Consider the following 19,064-nt stretch of genomic DNA (forward strand, 5'->3'; position numbering starts at 1 on the left):
ATAATCTAATTGCGATTTTTCTGACAGATATTGCGACCCAACGGCGGTTTATTGTAAAATGCGGCCATATCTCCGGCTAAGAAGGTCGTATCAACGTGCTCCCGTCTCTAGCACCCCCGCAGCCCGAGCTACGAGTGAAAGAACTAAACTTACATGAGACTTCCGTTGGGTTGCTTTAAAGTCAAGCTTCAGTTTAAGATTCTCCCTGTAATAGATGTCAAACATGTGATGGAGCATTACTAACCTGACTCAGACGGTTTGTTTCACCAAACCATCTAGGAAAGCTCCATTGGAAGCCATGTGGAAAGGGCAGGCATGTGATTGGATCAATCTGTCTATCACCTTCTATCATGGGCCACTTCTGATTGGTTATGGCTGGTCATGTGGAGCACAGCACTTCTGATTGGTGTGGATGACTGACACACAAGAAGAAAAATGGAATTGCATAATTTCATCATACATCATTTAATTGCATTTAAAATCGCGATTTCGTTTTAAAATCGATTAATCGTTCAGCCCTAGTCTGAATTACATATAAGAATCAATACAAATATTTTAAAAACAAAACATTTACAGTCCTCAATGTATTACTTTTGTACCTCTACTGTACTTAAACATTGTCCCAGGTAAGGGGGCTTACAAACAACACATTAGGGCGGTGGTGGCGAAGTCGATAGGGACTTGGCTTGGCAACTGGAAGGTCACCAGTTCAAGTCCCGGAAAGACCAAGTGCTACCGAGGTGTCCCTGAGCAAGGCACCGTTCCCTACACTGCTCCCCGGGCGCCGTACATAATGGCAGCCCACTGCTCCTAACACAGGATGGGTCAAATGCAGAGAAATAATTTCCCCACGGGGATTAATAAAGTGTATCAAATCAAAAACTGGACTCACATGAAGTTACATTAAAACAATATATCAATATATTAATGAATAAAAGAAAGTGTGCATATGTATTAAAACACAGTCTGTTTGTCCACATTGAAGTGGGAATGAGAGTTTTTTTCAGTTCTCTTTTTTACCAGAGATGCTCTTGGATCTTGGTTGTGAATCGGTTTCCCCCCCGCTACATCTCACAGAAACCAATTATTCGTACCGTAACGCATCCTCTGACTTGACCCTGTGATCTGTTTTGTAGACGAGTTCAGGCGTCTGTGTATCGTTGGAGTTGCCCAAGGACACGGCCTCCCTAACGGCTATCCGAACGCACACTTCCCCAACGGCAACGGAAACGGAAACGGCAATGGCTACAACTACAATGGCTACAAGTATCCTGCAGTTCCTAACGGTAACGGTAACGGAGGCATCGGGGGCAACGGAGGAAGCTTTGGAGGAAACGGAGGAAGCTTTGGAGGCAACGGAGGAAGCTTTGGAGGCAACGGAGGAGGACACCAACGTATAGGTGAGAAGCTCTGTGGATCTGAACACTCACAAGAAGGAAAGGGCGTGTTTTGCAGTTGTAAGTGTTTTTCTTTATTGTTTGTTGTGTTTTCTCAGGCTCGGTTTCTGTGAATGAATCCATCGACGTGTGCAAACATTTCACCAACCTGTGTCTGAACGGACGCTGCATCCCCACCCTGCAGAGCTACCGCTGCGAGTGCAACATGGGATACAGACAGGACGTCCGCGGGGAGTGTATCGGTGAGAAGCATGCTCTCACACCAACTCATTCCATTTATTCACAAGTTAAATACGAAATGCGAAATCCCAATAAGCTATAGTACGCTTGAGACCAGCGGCCAAGACAATTAAAACATAAAACATGTACATTCATCCGCTTAAGTGTTGCTTTAAGCGCTTTTTAAATACTGCATCAGTGCTCATCAGGGAGGGAAAGTAATTAAGTACATTTACTCAAATACTGTTCAAGTATTTGAGGTAGTTGTTCTTTACCCGAGTATTTTCATTGTATAGTACTTTTGGAAGCAAATGTTTTTTCTATTGACTCCACTGCATTTATTTTACAAATGTATTTACTTGATAAATAACTTTACACACAATACTTAGGAAAAACATTTAAAATATTATTATTTGGTATGGATTAAACCATCCAACATTATATTTTTAAGCACCAAAAACCATCATTGGGTTAACAGAAAATGTATTGGCAGCTATTTTGCAAAGAAGTTCCACCGTTCCAGCTTCTTAAATGTTAAAGATGTTTTCAATTTCTTATGCAATGAGTACACTTTCCTCATTGTACCTAAATACTTTTACTTAAGTACCATTCTCGATGCAGTGCTTTAACTTGTATTGAGTATTTACAGTGTGGTATTGGTACCAAGTAAATCATCTGAATACTTATATATGCAATGTCAGTTCTCAATAACCATATTGAGGCAGACAGAGTATCGACAGGTAATAGCATGCGCTGCACTGCCATCTTCTGCTCATTTAAGGAACTAAATATAAGTGTAGGTTAATGCATAGGTTGGAAAAGTTAATAAAGCAAAATGTTACTTTCCCAAATGTGAAAATGGTACAGCTGTTTTTTTTTTATCCACAGTTGTTATTATCTGGTTATAATTCTTCACATTGCCAGTCCAGATGAGTCATGGTTTTCTCCGTCCAGATAAGTCATTGTTTTTTGTTCTTCTCCCCAGATGTGGATGAGTGTGTGAGTAATCCGTGTGTCAACGGAGACTGTGTCAACACACCTGGAGGATACCAGTGCAAGTGCCATGAGGGTTACCAGGGAACCCCCACGAAACAGGCCTGCATGGGTACGTCTCCCTCTGCTGTGTTTCCGTAACATAAAGGTGTTTCTGTAGAACCAATTTCCTTTGGTAATAGTGTTTTCTTGGCTTGTGTAAGCAAACATCGGAAGAAATTGTCCTAATCAATCAAAAAGTTTGACTGAAAGGCAAAAAGTCATTCTGAATTTGGTCTTTGGGCACATGGACAGCAGCCCCATTGTCCCCAAAAAGTAAACAATTAAGTATTTGGTATCTGGGAGTCATATTAAGTTTGATATAAAACATATGCTTACATTTTCATTGTAAAAATATGCTTATTTTGTCTTTCAATAAACACAAGCTTGGCATTTGTATAATTCCTTTCAAAAGCCTTGACCCTAAATATTGAAACATTTTTCTGTAAATAGTCAAAAGTAGCATCTTAAGATACTTGCACAATATATTTCTGTTCAAAATGTCAGGCCTTTAGACAAATCAGAACACATGTTTTGTAGTTATGCAAAATGTTGCCGTTGCCACACATTTCCTAATACTAAACCCATGCATTTTGTTTTCTGGTTTACACATGTGTTATGTTTTGAATGACAGATGGTTAAAAATACACACTAAGCCCTGATCATCTCCCCTCCTCTCTGCAGATATTGATGAGTGCATTGTGAACGGAGTGATGTGTCGTAATGGCCGCTGTGTGAACACCGAGGGAAGCTTCCAGTGCATCTGCAATGCCGGCTTCGAGCTCACTCCTGACGGGAAGAACTGCATGGGTGAGCAGCAAACACAGAAACAGACTCAACTACACTTTAACTTATGCCTTAAAAAACATTACATGTTATTTGTTATTAGACGCTTTTATCCAAAGCTACATACATACATTCAGTATTGTGGGCAATCCCCACAGGAGCAATTTGGGGTGAAGTGTCTTGCCCAGGGACACAACGACATGCTGACTGCAGTGGGACTCGAACTTGCCCCCTGATTCCAAGTCCAGCACACTCCCCACTGAGCCACAGCCTCCCTTGACTCAAGTTCTCCTTCTCTTATTTCTGTCCAGATCACGATGAGTGCGCCACCACCAACATGTGTCTCAATGGCATGTGTATCAACGAGGACGGCAGCTTCAAGTGTATCTGCAAACCGGGCTTCGCTTTAGCACCTAACGGACGCTACTGCACAGGTAGGAAGGTTTATAAAGAGCAAACACAGACTTGAAGTGTTGGGCCTGTGTTAGAAGTCCAACATCCTCTGAAATAATCCAGAAAGTCCAGACATCGACAGCTTTGCTGAGTAGGAAGTAGGACATCTTAAATACAACACATAGCAATTTAGATCATTCTACATTTCAGATACCTACATGTGTCCTTATCAAGCTTTCTTTGATTCCCTGTTTATATGTGTGGGTCATATGTTTAAGTATTTTAAAATTGATTAAATCTTAGCATCTAATTGTATTTATTCAGTAAAAATGTTAAGCTTGTAAGCTATTCCTATGAAAAAACAGCGACATGCATAATTCAATATGTTTGAGATGTAGTTGTAGACGTTTTTTGTACCTATAGGTTGGAATAATAGAAAACATACTCTATAAAAGATTAATTGTTTATAAAATCCTTCGCATGTTTTCTGTCTTGAGGAATTCTCTTTCAGTCAATCCGAGACGTGATGTATAAATTGTGTTTCCTCTCTCCATCAGATATCGACGAGTGTCTAACTCCTGGCATTTGTATGAACGGCCGCTGCATCAACTCCGAGGGCTCTTTCCGCTGCGAGTGTCCTCCAGGCCTGGCCATCGATGTGGATGGGAGAGTGTGTGTGGACACACACATGAGGACCACCTGTTATGGCGCCATTAAGATGGGCACATGTTCTCGACCGTTCCCCGGTGCGGTCACCAAGTCTGAGTGCTGCTGCGCTAACGCTGAACATGGCTTTGGAGAGCCCTGCAATCCCTGCCCCTCCAGAAACTCTGGTACAATCTTTAATCTGATTTATTCTGTTTAACCCTGAAGTCTTGGTACATTTTTCTAAAGCCACAATTTCTACTTTCAGCTGAATTCCAGGCTGTTTGCAGCAGTGGTATCGGCATAACAGCTGATGGCAGAGGTGAGTTTGTTGCTCATGTGAAAGGGTTAGGGTTAGAATGTTTCCACAGTGCTAGTTCAAATCAGTAGCCTATGTATCTATATAATGTTTGTATTTTCCTAGACATCAATGAGTGTGCCTTGGACCCGGACATTTGTCAGAACGGCATCTGTGAGAACCTGAGAGGAAGCTACCGCTGCATCTGTAACATCGGATACGAGTCTGACACCAGCGGCAAGAACTGTGTTGGTGAGTCAAGTGGAGTCACTGGCTAGCATAGTTAGCCATGTTTCTGTGTTAAAGTAAATGTACCTCTGTTTGAATATCCCCCACTGTATCCACAAGTTATACAGGTAATTGCTACAACAGTGTAAAAAGCAAGGAAGAGCCATCTTATTTTACAGCGGTAACTTTGAAAGGTTTGGTAACATTAGCTAACATTAGCCGTACTAAGCTACTAGCTCAAGCAAGCACCAAGGAGCTTTAACCCACATTTAACATACTAGCAAATCATGTATTTATTATAAGTCTATGAGTCTTAACGCCAACAAAGTTTCATAGCTTCTCCTTCTAGTGTATATGCTGGTCATGTGGCCCACTAAATATGGCAGTAGTGATTTCCCCGCCCTTTTCACCACGACCTGAAGACTACATTATGATGACATTGCATACTTTTTAAATGGCTTTTCTTGGCTCCAGGTAGCAGCAATTAGTGATTAAAATGACAAAAGTGTGTTAATATTTCATATTATTTCAACTTATGTTAATGTAAGAGAACTTGTAATTTATTTTTGTTACAGCAAAAGCTACACAGTCTGGCTTTAAAGGGCTGGTTTACGCAATAAACCCTCTACATTTCTCAAACCTCACATGACTTTTTTCCTATTTTCGAACCCTCGCCTTCTCTCGCCTCCCTGCAGACATCAACGAGTGTAATGTGAACCGCCTGCTTTGTGACAACGGACTGTGCAGAAACACCCCTGGCTCCTATACCTGCTCCTGTCCTAAAGGATTCATCTTTAAACCTGAGTCAGAGACCTGCGAGGGTAAACACACACACACACACACACACACACACACACACACACACACACACACACACACACACACACACACACACACACACACACACACACACACACACACACACATTCCCTCTGACACACACTCACATGATTGTCATTAGGAAGTTACATTATTACTGGATGTGTTGTATTGACTGTTTCTAGTCAACATGTGGCTCATGGAGATGCGGCACACACACTCACACACACATTGCCAAATTGTGATACGATAATACTTTAATGATCAAGTCTGAAATTTGACTTGCATCACAGCAGCTCCATAATAACATCAACATAGACAAATATCAAGACACAATGCATGAAAAACAAACATTTAACATAACGGCACAATCACTGAGAGAAAAAACATTTTTAAAGACCCTTTAGCGTGCATTTGATCTGGGATTTAGCTCTGTATTCACTGTGAGGATTGACTGATGATGATGATGAACTATTTGAATCAGCCTTGACCTAAGGTGTGTGTTTGCACGTTCCAGATATCAACGAGTGCGACTCCAGCCCCTGCATCAATGGAGCGTGTCGCAACGTGGCCGGGTCCTTCAACTGTGAGTGCACCCACGGGAGCAAGCTGGACTCCACCAACACCATCTGCGTGGGTAAGTTGATTTCCCGTCTATGGGACCAATAAAGGTATTCTGATTCTGAAGACCTCCAGGATCCTTAGATCTACTTCAGATAAATATATCATTACTAAGACATGACGACGAGTGACAATTGGTTCAAAAGTCTTGTTGTATGAAATCCCCATTACTCACATTTTCACAGCATTGCACATAAAGTGACATTTTGTCTTTCCATTTAACCCTTGCTATTAAAGAGGGGTGCAGTGACTTACTGTATCTTTGTAAGCCAATGGGATTTCTCCATTGGATTTTGTAATATTGCGTTGAAAAAAGGCTCCGTGGCAAACACACATTTGTGATACTTACATGTTTTCTTTAGCGGGATAATTTCGACATATAAACGCCACTTTTTTTTCTTTTTTTTTTTAATATATGATTTATTTTTGCGATTTTCAATCCAATTCAATCGAATCCACTTTATTTATATAGCACAGTTTAAAAACAGAGGGTTTTCCAAAGTGAACATAACATTATAATAAAATATAATATTACACGAATAGATAAAAAGCACACATAAGAATAAATACAAGGCACATAAAGGCTATGGACAGACAGTAAAAGCATACAAATAGGTATAGCTCAGACTGACTGGTAAGCGAGGGAAAAGAGGTGGGTCTTCAGGCGGGACTTAAAAGCTTCAAGAGTGGGCGACAATTTTACATGAGGGGGCAGGTCGTTCCAGAGCCTGGGGGCTACCGATGAGAACGCTCGGTCTCCCCTGGTCTTTTTCTTTGTTTTTGGGACTATCACCAGCAGCTGATCAGCCGACCTCAAAACCCTTGAGGGGGTGTACACCTGTAAGAGGTCGGAGATGTACTCTGGGGCCAGCCCATTAATAGATTTAAAAGCAAACAATAAAATCTTAAAATGGACTCTAAAATGGACATGAAGCCAGAACTGGTGTGATGTGGTCAAACTTGCGGGTTCCTGTAAGCAGCCGCGCCTCAGCGTTTTGTACAAGCTGCTGGCGGGCCAGCGAAGTCTTATTTAGAAGACACAATACACAAAGACAGCAGCAATACAATACATTACCCCTGCGATTTCTAACAAACAACCCCAAGAAGACACAATACATCAGTTACAATTAGACAATAATGTAATAATGAAATACAAAATTATAATAATAATAATAATAAAAAAATAAAATACAATACATATATAAATAAATATAAATACAAATAAATAAATGAAAACCTGCGAGACATTTTGTGAGCATTCCTGTGAGCTGTTGCGGTACAGGGGGGGCGACTCAGCTGAGAGGGGGGACGAGGACCCTTCCAATGCATCAAAATAACGCGCCTAGCCAGCAATGTGAGGAAAGCTACAAGTTCAACACCACTTTTATAATAGTTTAAGCATACATGCAATTGCCAGAAGCAAAAAGCTAACATTGAGCTATAAAGGAACTACATTACGTTCACGGGTTTTCGTGGCAGCTAAAGATAAAGGCGGCTAATATTCAGCGGGATGACTTTATAAAAGCTTCGGACACTCAAGATTTGTTGACCACAGATCTTGTTTCTGCATTCTAACCAAAAACTCAGACGAGGGAGCCCAAGTGCTCCCTCGTGCTCAAATGCTAACTCATTTTTCGGGTTCAGGACTCATTCCTGCATCGCTAAATAAAGAGCAGTGGTGCCGGTCATTAACAACATTGCCCATGAGGTGAACTGGCACCTCTGAAAATAACAGTCTATGCTCCTTATCCGGTTTGATTGGGACTCGAACGGGAACACTCTGGTTCTAAAGTCCCTATTGTACTCTTATCAAGGTTTCACTTTTGTACACAAACACTGAGGGGGTCTAGGTTTCTCTGAGCCATATCGAGAAATCATTTGATAAATACTCGCATGCATGGCCTTGGTTCACATGGAGATGACTTTACTTCATAAAGTACGCCCCAGATTTAAAACGTAAAATCTGGTATTGGTTAAATGTTCCACTTGTTTGGGGGTTGCCTACTTTGTGGAAAACATCCTGAGAAAGCTACATGCTCATACAGAATACAGGTTGTACTGTTAGTGGACAGGAGAATGAGTCACTAAATAAATACTCGAACCGGCACTGTCTAACATCGACTCATTCCTCGGGTCTGGTTCATTTCTGTTTTGTGTTTCACAGCCCATCACTCAGCGGGGGGGAAGAGAGGGAAACTAAATGATGGTTTTGTGTTTGGGTGGCTTTGTGGTTTTGGGGAAAAGGTGACACCGCTATGCCTGTACACTCTTTCAGGCCATTAGGAATGAAATAGCATAGGTTTAAATGTAATGATGCATGGGGCTTACTTAGCTCAGCATGTAGGCAAATACTCACACGGTTTATGGCAGCGTGGAAAGTTGAAGGTGACATTTTGATTGTTTTTGTGGTGTGTTTTGTTGCCATAGTTAAGGGAACCCTGTCGATATTTTTGACATTTTGACCACCGGTGGTGCTGTTACGCTTTCATTGGCGGTTAACTGTTTGCTTTGTTTGCACACGAAAAATATTGAAGGCGAGACACTACAGGCAACACTAGCTTACCCAATTTTGAAAGTTTGGGCTATGTTGCTTCTACGTGTTTTCTTTCAGACTAGTCAAAAGAAAAACATCTAAAATACACATTAAAGTGTTTAATTTAATAACTTTGTCTATTTGTGTCTGGATTTTTCTGCTTAAGCCGTCAAAACTTAGCATTACATTTCACTTTAAGGAATAACGTTTCAGAAAACTTGTAATACAAAAAGTAATTAAGTAAGTATTGAACCTTACATTAAGATATCATGGTGATATCTACTTGTTTATTATTTTTACCCAATTCACAGCCCTTCAAAGGCCGTTTTCTGAAAAATAATTGTATCTCTTATCTATATTCTGAAGCTTTTTACAGAGAGCATTTAAATCATCATTTATAAAGCATTTTATTCCTAAAAACATGGCTGTTTATTGACAGTATTTTCAGAGTGATAAAAGAGATATCCAAAATCCCCTCAGTAAAAGCCTTTGACTCTGATATTTTTACATAAGAAACAATAATCTGAAACGTTGGTTAAACCAATATCAATATTTCTGCCCTGAAAATGTATTCAAATGAGCAGATATGTAATAAAATATAGCTAATTGTCATATTCAAATATAACATTTTAGAAAAGTTGTTATGCAAAAGCACTTGTCTTAATGTCAGTAATGCACTGGGGAAGTTTCATGGTGATATTCATTAGTTAAACAATTTGACCATATTCACTGTTGTGTTTCCCCTTAAAAAAAAACTGCACTCAACTCATATGTGAGGTCTGAAGGAAACACACAGCTAACATTGAGAGTGTGTTAACTTAACAAGGTGTGTGAACCTCTCTGTCGTTCCTCCCGCTCCACAGACAGCATGAAGAGTACGTGTTGGCTGACGATCCAGGACAACCGCTGCGAGGTCAACATCAACGGAGCCACGCTGAAGTCTGAGTGCTGCTCCACGCTGGGAGCCGCCTGGGGCAGCCCCTGTGACCCCTGTGAGATCGGTGAGTCCTCACACACACACACACACACACACACACACACACACACACACACACACACACACACACACACACACACACATTCTGCTATTAGTTAGGAAATCAGTTATTATGTTAGTCATGCAGTACGAATGACTTACTATCAACAAAATTGACATCTTAAAAGTTGTTTCATATTTAGAACTGCTTTACAATTATTAATAATACATTATTATAAAACCAAACAAAATTCGGAACAAGTAAATTGATAACGTAGATTTTAATATTTTTTGTATGGCTGCTTAGGCACCTGTAAAAGCGCTCTAATAAAAAAAATGTAATGCATTATTATTATTTTTATTATTATTAGGTCAAGAAAAAAGTACCATTGTGGACATCATAACTTGACAAGACAAATGTTGCATTTATTGCTGATTTCCCGAGTTCTTCTGATTTCGGGGGAAAGTTCAGGAGCTTTAAGTCTTGATTTGGAAATGGTTGAAACAACATTTTCGTTACAGAGAAGATGTGTTGCAGGCCATATGTTGCTCAGAGGTTTTAAACAACATGTGGATATCTGTTTAATAGTTGTTGTTCAGATTTAAGGGGCTGTTTTAGTTAAATTTCCTATTCTGGAGATACATTTTCAGATTATTCCTACACCACAAGGATTGTTTGTTTGTTGTATATGTCGTTCTCTAGTGCTTTTATCATTTGTATTGTATAATATTGCTCCCATTCTGGCCTATACTTTCATGACATTTTGGCAAACCAATGTATGCACTACCAACAGCACTCATAGATACATTGTCTTTACTACATCTCTTGTCTCCTCTCCCCTCAGACACCGCCTGCTCCCGAGGCTTCGCTCGTATGAAGGGCCTGGTGTGTGAAGGTAAGAACATTTAGAAGCTTAATGATCGGTGGAGAGCCTGTAGTTTGAATCCACGCCCCTCAAATCATCTCTTTGTCCTTCTGATGCGCTCTAAAGTCCTCCCTGTAGGTTTCTGTGGAAAGTGCTCATGTCTGTTTCACCTTGTAATCCTCTAACTGTCCGGCTCCCTGCAGACATTAATGAGTGTGAGGTGTTCCCCGGAGTGTGTACAAACGGCCGCTGTGTGAACACTCAGGGCTCGTTCCGCTGCGACTGCGTCGAGGGCCTCAGCTTGGACAGCACGGGACGCACATGTGTGGGTAAGAGGACGACAACACCCAGAAATCACACTCCACATCCCCATGAAACTGATATTTCTACAGCCTGTCATGTCACTGCACTAATAGGACAAACATAAACTCTCCACAGATAAATAGTCGCCAAATATTTTTGATAAATGATTGTAATCCTAATGTTCATACAAATGGCAGATAATGCTGATTCAAGACTCTCAATAATGGAGACGTCCTGCTTTATATCGTAAGAGAAATGTGTGGAGTTCTTGACTTTGGAGACATTTAAAGCCATTACTTTGGTTTTTGAGAAACCAGAAGGGACATTTTTTACTATTTTCTGAAGTGAGAGGTCTTAAAAACTATGAAAATCAGAAATTCAATTACAATAAAAAATGATTATTACAAGAGAAGATGTCACTGTACCATTGGGAGAAAACGTAGAGAAACAGGTAGAGCTGCAACAATAAGTCGATCAAAGGTAAAATAATGTCTAACAGTGAGTAGATGTGTGTGAATGGCACAATGTCTGTCTCTGTATGAATGTGTATATGGATGAATGATGCCGTATATGTAAAAGTGCTTTGAGAGGTTGTAAAGACTGGAAAAGCTTTGTATAAATACATTTCCATTCACCATGTCAACCATCTCCTCCAGATACGCGTAGCGAGCAGTGCTACCTGAAGTGGCACGAAGATGAGTGTGGCGAGCCGTTGCCGGGCAGATACCGGATGGACATGTGCTGCTGCTCCGTGGGCTCGGCCTGGGGGGTGGACTGTGAGGAGTGTCCCCAACCCAGCTCCCCGGAGTACAGGAGCATCTGCCCCCGGGGGCCCGGCTTCGCCAACAGAGGGGAGATCCTCACGGGAAGACCCTTCTACAAAGGTACCTAGAGCATTCAACTCAACACTTTACATACACAAGTAGTAACCTGTGACCACATCATGAGATTCTTTTGGAAATGTCAGGGTGTTGGGGTAAGGCAGGACCCTAATGCAGTAAAAACGTTCTCGTAAAAAGAGAGCTTTAATCCAAGGTAAGGACAAACAAAGAAAACATGCACAAACCAGGGAACAGGAACAAAACTAGGAACACAAAGTACTGAGGCCCAGGGAAAACCGGAACAGGAAAATGCTGGTAACAACGACGAGAAAGATGACGACCGAACATGGAGCAAAAGGGAAGACAAGATTAAATACACAGAAGGGTAATCACAGGACAAAACACAGCTGGGCAGGGGAGGCAGGTTCAACAGGTGAACACAATGAGACAATCAGACACAGGAAGGAAGGCCAGTTGAGACCATATGGACGAGACACAAGGAGGCCAACATTTCAAAATAAAACTGAAAAACAGCCAGGCCTTGACAGAAAATGAGTTTCAAATTCACATGTGGTACTGAATTATAACAAAAAGCCATTGTCATTAAACTAATTGAATCCCTCTTTTATATTTCCACTAACCACTAGTTACATGTTGTTAAAGGTGGGGTAGGTAAGTTTGAGAAACCGGCTCGAGATACACTTTTTGTTATATTCCATGGAATGCTCTTAACATCCCGATAGCAATGAATATCTGAAGTGCTTTGACAACAAATCCATTAAAAAACCTCATCTGTGGAAGCCGTGGCGCTGTAAAAAGCACGACCAATCATCTGAGCCGGCCCGGCTAAAGTAACTGGATGGCCTACCTGCCTGTCAGCCTTCCATCTGTGCACAAACTTATCTCGTGCCCTCATTGGTCATGTGCGCGTTCATGTGTGTTGGAGGAGGGGCTCTGTGAGGAAGTGGCAGGTTTTTTCCGGCTGTGTATTTTCAAATTCTAGCGCACTCGAGCTGGTTTCTCCAAAATGACCTACCCCACCTTTAACTTCCCAGGTTCAAATATGTATCCAGTAAATTGTACTATCTTGACCAAATGAGTCTTTCTGTAGACTACACCACGCTAACTGTGTCTCTCCTCTCCAGATGTGAATGAGTGCAAGGTGTTCCAGGGTCTGTGCACCCATGGGAGCTGCAGGAACACCATCGGCAGCTTCAAGTGTCGCTGCAGCAACGGCTTCGCTCTGACCGCCGAGGAGAGGAACTGCACCGGTACGAGGGGAGCGGGAAGTCACGTTTATTTCACACTCATGTCACACTTAGAGCGCAGTTACTGAGCGTCCCTCTGCAACGTCTTTGTGTTTCAGATATTGATGAGTGCCGCATCTCCCCCGACCTTTGTGGGAACGGAGCCTGCGTCAACACGCCCGGCAGCTTCGAGTGCGAATGCTTCGAAGGCTACGAGAGCGGATTCATGATGATGAAGAACTGCATGGGTGAGCTGGAAGTTCACACACACACAAATACAAAATGACCCACCTTTGTCACAGTTTGGAAGATAACCTCACTTTTCTATTACTTACTTTTTCCCTCCTTTTTATTAATATTGTCCTCCCTCCCTCCTGTCTCCACGTGTGCTGACAGACATCGATGAGTGTGAGAGGAACCCCCTGCTGTGTCGTGGAGGAACCTGCCTGAACAATGAAGGAAGCTACGAGTGTGAATGCCCCCCCGGACACGCGCTCAGTAACGACGGATCTGTGTGTGAAGGTAGGTCACACACACACACACACACACACACACACACACACACACACATTATGCATTCACACACTTGGTGTAATGGAGTTGATTTGTCTGCGCCATCTTGAGTAGCGTCCCAGTGGCCTTATTTGTGTGAAATCCTCATACACTCGCCCCGCCCCCTTACTGTGTATCGCTCACCGATTGGACGATGCAGCGCATGCACTGATCTGGCTGCTGTCAGACGATCAGCTGTGCGGCATCATCACAAACGCTCCGGAGGAAACAACGTCCCATTGCTCTTAAAACTAATTTCCCTGCTTCTCGTGGTTTCCTTGCGTCCCTCCATGCTTCCCTGGTGGGAGGGACTAGTCGCAGGGAAACGACGCAAGTGAGGGACGCAAGGAATCCATTTAACCTAAGTGAAACGCAACCTTGGTGTAATATCATTCTGTGCACATCCATTTTTATTTTAAAACCTAGTGAACAGATCAAGGCATGGGTATGTGAGATAAAAGACTTAAGAGACCAGACTAAGTTCAGTTCTATTTAATAACAAGGCCATTCAAAGTGCTTTCATACAAAAATGAAAGACATTAAGATCATTAAGAAATAGTGCAGCGGAAACACATTCTAAACATTAAAAAGTAAATAACAATAACACACATGAATAAAAGTGGGGTATAAAATACTTTTAAGTGACCCTTTTTAACATTTCTTCAGGTATGTAAGTCCAGTTCTATCAGTTCTATTTAATAAAGTAAAAAAGGCACATCAAAAAAGGCACAATAGCAATACACTACACTCTATACCAGTGATTCTCAAATGGGGGTACGCGGACCCCTAGGGGTACGTTGGGGTACTGCAGGGGGTACGTGAGATTTAAATTAAAAAAAACTAAAATAAGTTAATAAAAAAAATACCATGCAGGATTACAAAAATATTCTTAGTACAATAAGTTCAATAGAAAACACAATTTTATATAAAATATTCCTAGAACCACCAAGGGGGTCCTCATATAAACATGTCAAATTTGTGTATTGTATTTTATAGTTTTGCATAATATATCATTTTGTTCATTGGTTTGTTAAACAGATATTACTTCAGTTGAAAAACTCCTTGGAAAAATCTGTTTACATTTTTTTTCGTTTTTTTTCATGCATAAAATGAAAATATCCTTAGTTTGTTGTAATGCATGCATGAAGGAGGTAATATCACACACTGAGGGAACATCACTATATTGGAATTATTTGTATAGGCTTTTTCGATCAAAAATGTTCGGGGTCGGTCAGGGGGTACTTGACTGAGAAAATGTTTCAAAGGGGGTACATGACTGAAAAAAGTTTGAGAAGCACTGCACTATACAATGCCTAATTATTGACTTGTTTCCTTGTCAGATGTGAATGAGTGCCAGCTGAGTGACAACCTGTGTAAACACGGTCAGTGTGTGAACGGGCCGGGGACGTACCAGTGCACCTGTGACACCGGTTACCAGGGGACCCCCGACAAACAGGGCTGCGTGGGTGAGTGAAACCAACCTCTCTCTTTTATGGCAATGACTTACTGTGTGTGTGCATTTGTAACTCCTATCTAATGAGGCTTAGATGTAAACTGCAGTGTTGTTGACCTTTCCCCGCAGATATTGATGAATGCACCATAATGAACGGCGGCTGTGAGACTCACTGCACGAACTCGGAGGGAGGCTACGAGTGCAGCTGCAGCGAGGGATACGCTCTGATGCCCGACCTGCGCACCTGCTCAGGTAAACACAGACATCATGTGTTCAGTATAGCTGTAGTTCAATTTCCCCTTTTATGAAACTAAAACTATTTAGATATGAAACAATGCTATCATGCCATGTCTGATAGTTATTCCCATGAAAAAAAAGAAGCTTTTTCTGTTTTGTATGGCCTTTTCCAACGTACAGTACATGCTTCCCAAACTGGGGCACGTTAAAGCTTCACTGGGGAGCACAAGGCCTTCTTGATTTTAAAGAGTGTATGACAACTTTACATTACATTATTACACAGATAACTGTTTTAAAAGTTCATTAAATGAATCTCTAACGTGATATTCACAGGAAATGATCTGTATCCAAATGATCATTTTGAACGCATTTCCCGCAGTAATTACATTCACTATTTGGTTTATCTGACCAGTTTATCAGTTGTTCTGTACTGTAATTGTTATGCCTTGAACATAATAACAAATACCCATTAGTTTTGTCTGTGGTCAGGGGTTAGAAGTTGACTGAATGGAAGAAAAGGGGTTCCTTAAGTTGAAGGGTTGGGGTTTTACATAGTGTTTCAGCTATAGCCTATTCAAATGTATCCTCCTCTCTTCCTGTCAGATATCGATGAGTGTGAGGAGTCTCCGGACATCTGTGACGGAGGACAGTGCACCAACATCCCCGGAGAATACCGCTGCCTGTGTTACGACGGCTTCATGGCCTCCATGGACATGAGGACGTGTATCGGTGAGAGGACAAGCAAAACTCTAAAATTAAATCTAACTTTGCAAATCATTTTCTTTTGTTAACTGAGGTTCCTTTCTGTCCACATGGGACTCCCTGTGTCAGTCTCATTATCTGTCAGTGTGATCTCTAAAGACAACACCATTCACATATTATCGCTGTGTGTCTCCACTTGTGTGTCTAGACGTGAACGAGTGTGACTTGAACCCAAACATCTGTCTCCACGGCGACTGCGAGAACACCAAAGGCTCCTTCATCTGCCACTGTCAGCTGGGATACTTTGTGAAGAAGGGATCCACGGGCTGCACAGGTACACACACACACACACACACACACACACACACACACACACACACACACTGGGTCTTTGTCCTTATCTGAGACGAGTGTTGAGACAGTTCACTCATGCATAAAGTATTTCCAGGTCTACAGATTTTTTTTAAACGATCATTTATTAATGGAATACTACTTATAGAATTAAAACTACCTGCTAAGCAAAAAGCCAAATGTTTAACCTCTATGCATGCCATAAATAAAGAACTATCTCACAACAACAACAACAAAAAAGGCCAATGTTCCTTATTTTCATTTACATTGTTTCGTTTGATGTTTAAAGGGAAATAGCCAGTACCAGAATGTGTGTGGAAGCTAATTGTTTCGTATGTCTCTCCAGATGTTGATGAGTGTGAGATCGGAGCTCATAACTGCGACGCGCACGCCGCCTGCATCAACGTGCCGGGCAGCTTCAAGTGTCGCTGCAGAGACGGCTGGTTGGGAGACGGCCTCAAGTGTGTGGGTGAGTACAGGTCCATTGTATGTTGTAAAACAAGTACACAGACACAATAAAGACACAACATTGTGGTTTAAAGTATAAGCATAATCTATCATATTTGTGGAACAGCAAGAGCGCTGGTATTGCAGGAGTTTGTCATCTTGTGAAGATGGCGTTAAAAATCAATTAAAGTTTGAAGTAAAACAATTACGTTTTGGGGAAATTGTCTTGTTAAAATGCATTGCACATGAGTTATACATATAAAACAATAACAATAAAATAAACAGTATAAAGATATAGATATATCTATAGAATACACAACATAAGATAAACAGAATGAGTTGGAAAATACTATATTAGACCCACCTTCTGCTAAAGAAATCTAAACATAGGATTCTATATACATATATTATTCAATGTGTAATGTTGCAGTTATTTGAGTTAAAATGTTAATGCAGTGAGGTACAGTCTGAATACAATACACACATCTGGTTCAGGGTTATTGAAAGGGGACAAAAGAGAGAAATCAGGTTAAACACTTAACAAAATGAAAACCATATTGAGATCGGCTATTAAGTCTTCCTTCCTCTCTCTCTCCCTGCAGATCAGGACGAGTGCTCTGCAGAGGATCACAACTGCAACCCCAACGCAGACTGTGTGAACACGCCGGGGTCCTACAGGTGCACCTGCAAGGAGGGCTTCAACGGGGACGGCTTCTTCTGCTCCGGTAACATCCCAAACGTTCAGATAAATCCTAATTCGACACTAGCTGCTATACATGTGTTGAAGCCATTTCTATCTTATTTCTATTTATAATGAAATATTATGAATGATTCGTATATGATGTTTTATTATTGTTTTGATTGATGCCGACTATCAATGTATTATTATGGTGGCGTCACATAGGCGTGGTTTTCGCCCTTAGACGACAGGTGACAGGTGCTCACGATGAGTGGAAGGCGAACAATTTATTAACCGCACGAAAGAGACCGCATGGTGAATTCTGGATGAGAAAATGTACCCAAGATATATGGCTTTGAATCTTTTGTTTAAGAGTTCAGAGTTTTGTTTAGTATTTTGTCAGTTTTTCTTTAGATAAACGGTGATATCTGATCATTAATGTGGATGCGTGTTAGGAAAAATATCACTCGTCACCGGCTTGAGCTTCGATATCAGGATGTATTTATTATCCTTGCAAGAATGGAAGTAGTCATCACATACAGAGGTTACATGGGACAAATAGTGTCCTTCACAAGCCTTAAATACAAGAGAGGGAGTTACACAGTCACAAGATGGAGGAATAGAAAGCAGTATTCAATGTTTAGTTCAGATGAGCTCCACGTCAGAAATGAGCATGCTTGTCATATGTCTATCTCCATAGAGGCTGAACCATCATGTTAATCACATAGCTATCACATGCCTAAAACAGTCCTGATGCTCTTCTAGGTAATCATACATCCTGTCATGTACCCAGCTACAGTCGGGATACCTTTGTTATCATGTGGACTCTGATATTGGAAGAGAACATTCAGTATTTTCCCAACAATGCACGTTGATTTTTCTGACCGCTCATAACAACATATGCACAGAGCTTTATTTATAACACGCTGGCCCCTCTGTTTCAGATATGGACGAGTGTGCGGACAACGTGAACCTGTGTGAGAACGGCCAGTGTCTGAACGCTCCGGGGGGGTACCGCTGCGAGTGTGAGATGGGCTTCACCCCCACCGAGGACAGCAAGGCCTGCCAAGGTGCTGCACTCACTCCGTCACATGTTATCCCTCTTACTGTGCTTTTTTCATGCTCTAACTAACATTGTATCTCGTGTTTGCCACAGACATCGATGAGTGTAATTTCCAGAACATCTGTGTGTTCGGAACGTGTCAGAACCTCCCCGGGATGTTCCGCTGTGTGTGTGACGACGGATACGAGCTGGACCGCAGCGGAGGAAACTGCACGGGTTAGTGCTGCACTGAAACTCTAACATCACTTAGATCAGACACAGAACAGACTCAGCTGATGTTCCCCGACCACAACATCTTCATTTATGTATTGCATTTCCAGATTAAATTATTTGACGAAAGATATCTATGATATGCATAGTCTACAATCATCTGTTTAGTCCCTCCATTTCTCTGTT

The 19,064-nt window shown here is 41.5% G+C and overlaps 1 protein-coding gene across 1 annotated transcript in view; it reads left to right on the forward strand.

Moving 5' to 3' along the window:
• Positions 1-1,136: 1,136 nt before the first annotated feature.
• Positions 1,137-19,064, forward strand: part of LOC117541116 (fibrillin-2-like) — a gene marked incomplete at its 5' end in the record, with an annotated part of 48,263 nt that continues 30,335 nt past the window's right edge. Inside the window, 25 exon segments of the mRNA XM_034208222.1 lie at positions 1,137-1,400; positions 1,496-1,639; positions 2,602-2,721; positions 3,333-3,458; positions 3,746-3,868; positions 4,385-4,660; positions 4,741-4,794; positions 4,897-5,022; positions 5,694-5,819; positions 6,335-6,454; positions 9,835-9,972; positions 10,793-10,843; positions 11,017-11,142; positions 11,773-12,000; positions 13,083-13,208; positions 13,304-13,432; positions 13,581-13,706; positions 15,077-15,202; positions 15,319-15,441; positions 16,030-16,155; positions 16,337-16,462; positions 16,826-16,948; positions 17,529-17,651; positions 18,550-18,675; positions 18,762-18,884. Of these exon segments, the coding sequence (XP_034064113.1) occupies positions 1,137-1,400; positions 1,496-1,639; positions 2,602-2,721; positions 3,333-3,458; positions 3,746-3,868; positions 4,385-4,660; positions 4,741-4,794; positions 4,897-5,022; positions 5,694-5,819; positions 6,335-6,454; positions 9,835-9,972; positions 10,793-10,843; positions 11,017-11,142; positions 11,773-12,000; positions 13,083-13,208; positions 13,304-13,432; positions 13,581-13,706; positions 15,077-15,202; positions 15,319-15,441; positions 16,030-16,155; positions 16,337-16,462; positions 16,826-16,948; positions 17,529-17,651; positions 18,550-18,675; positions 18,762-18,884 (3,399 nt within the window).

Source organism: Gymnodraco acuticeps, unplaced genomic scaffold (assembly GCF_902827175.1).
Source record: "Gymnodraco acuticeps unplaced genomic scaffold, fGymAcu1.1, whole genome shotgun sequence".
Classification (NCBI taxonomy): domain Eukaryota; kingdom Metazoa; phylum Chordata; class Actinopteri; order Perciformes; family Bathydraconidae; genus Gymnodraco; species Gymnodraco acuticeps.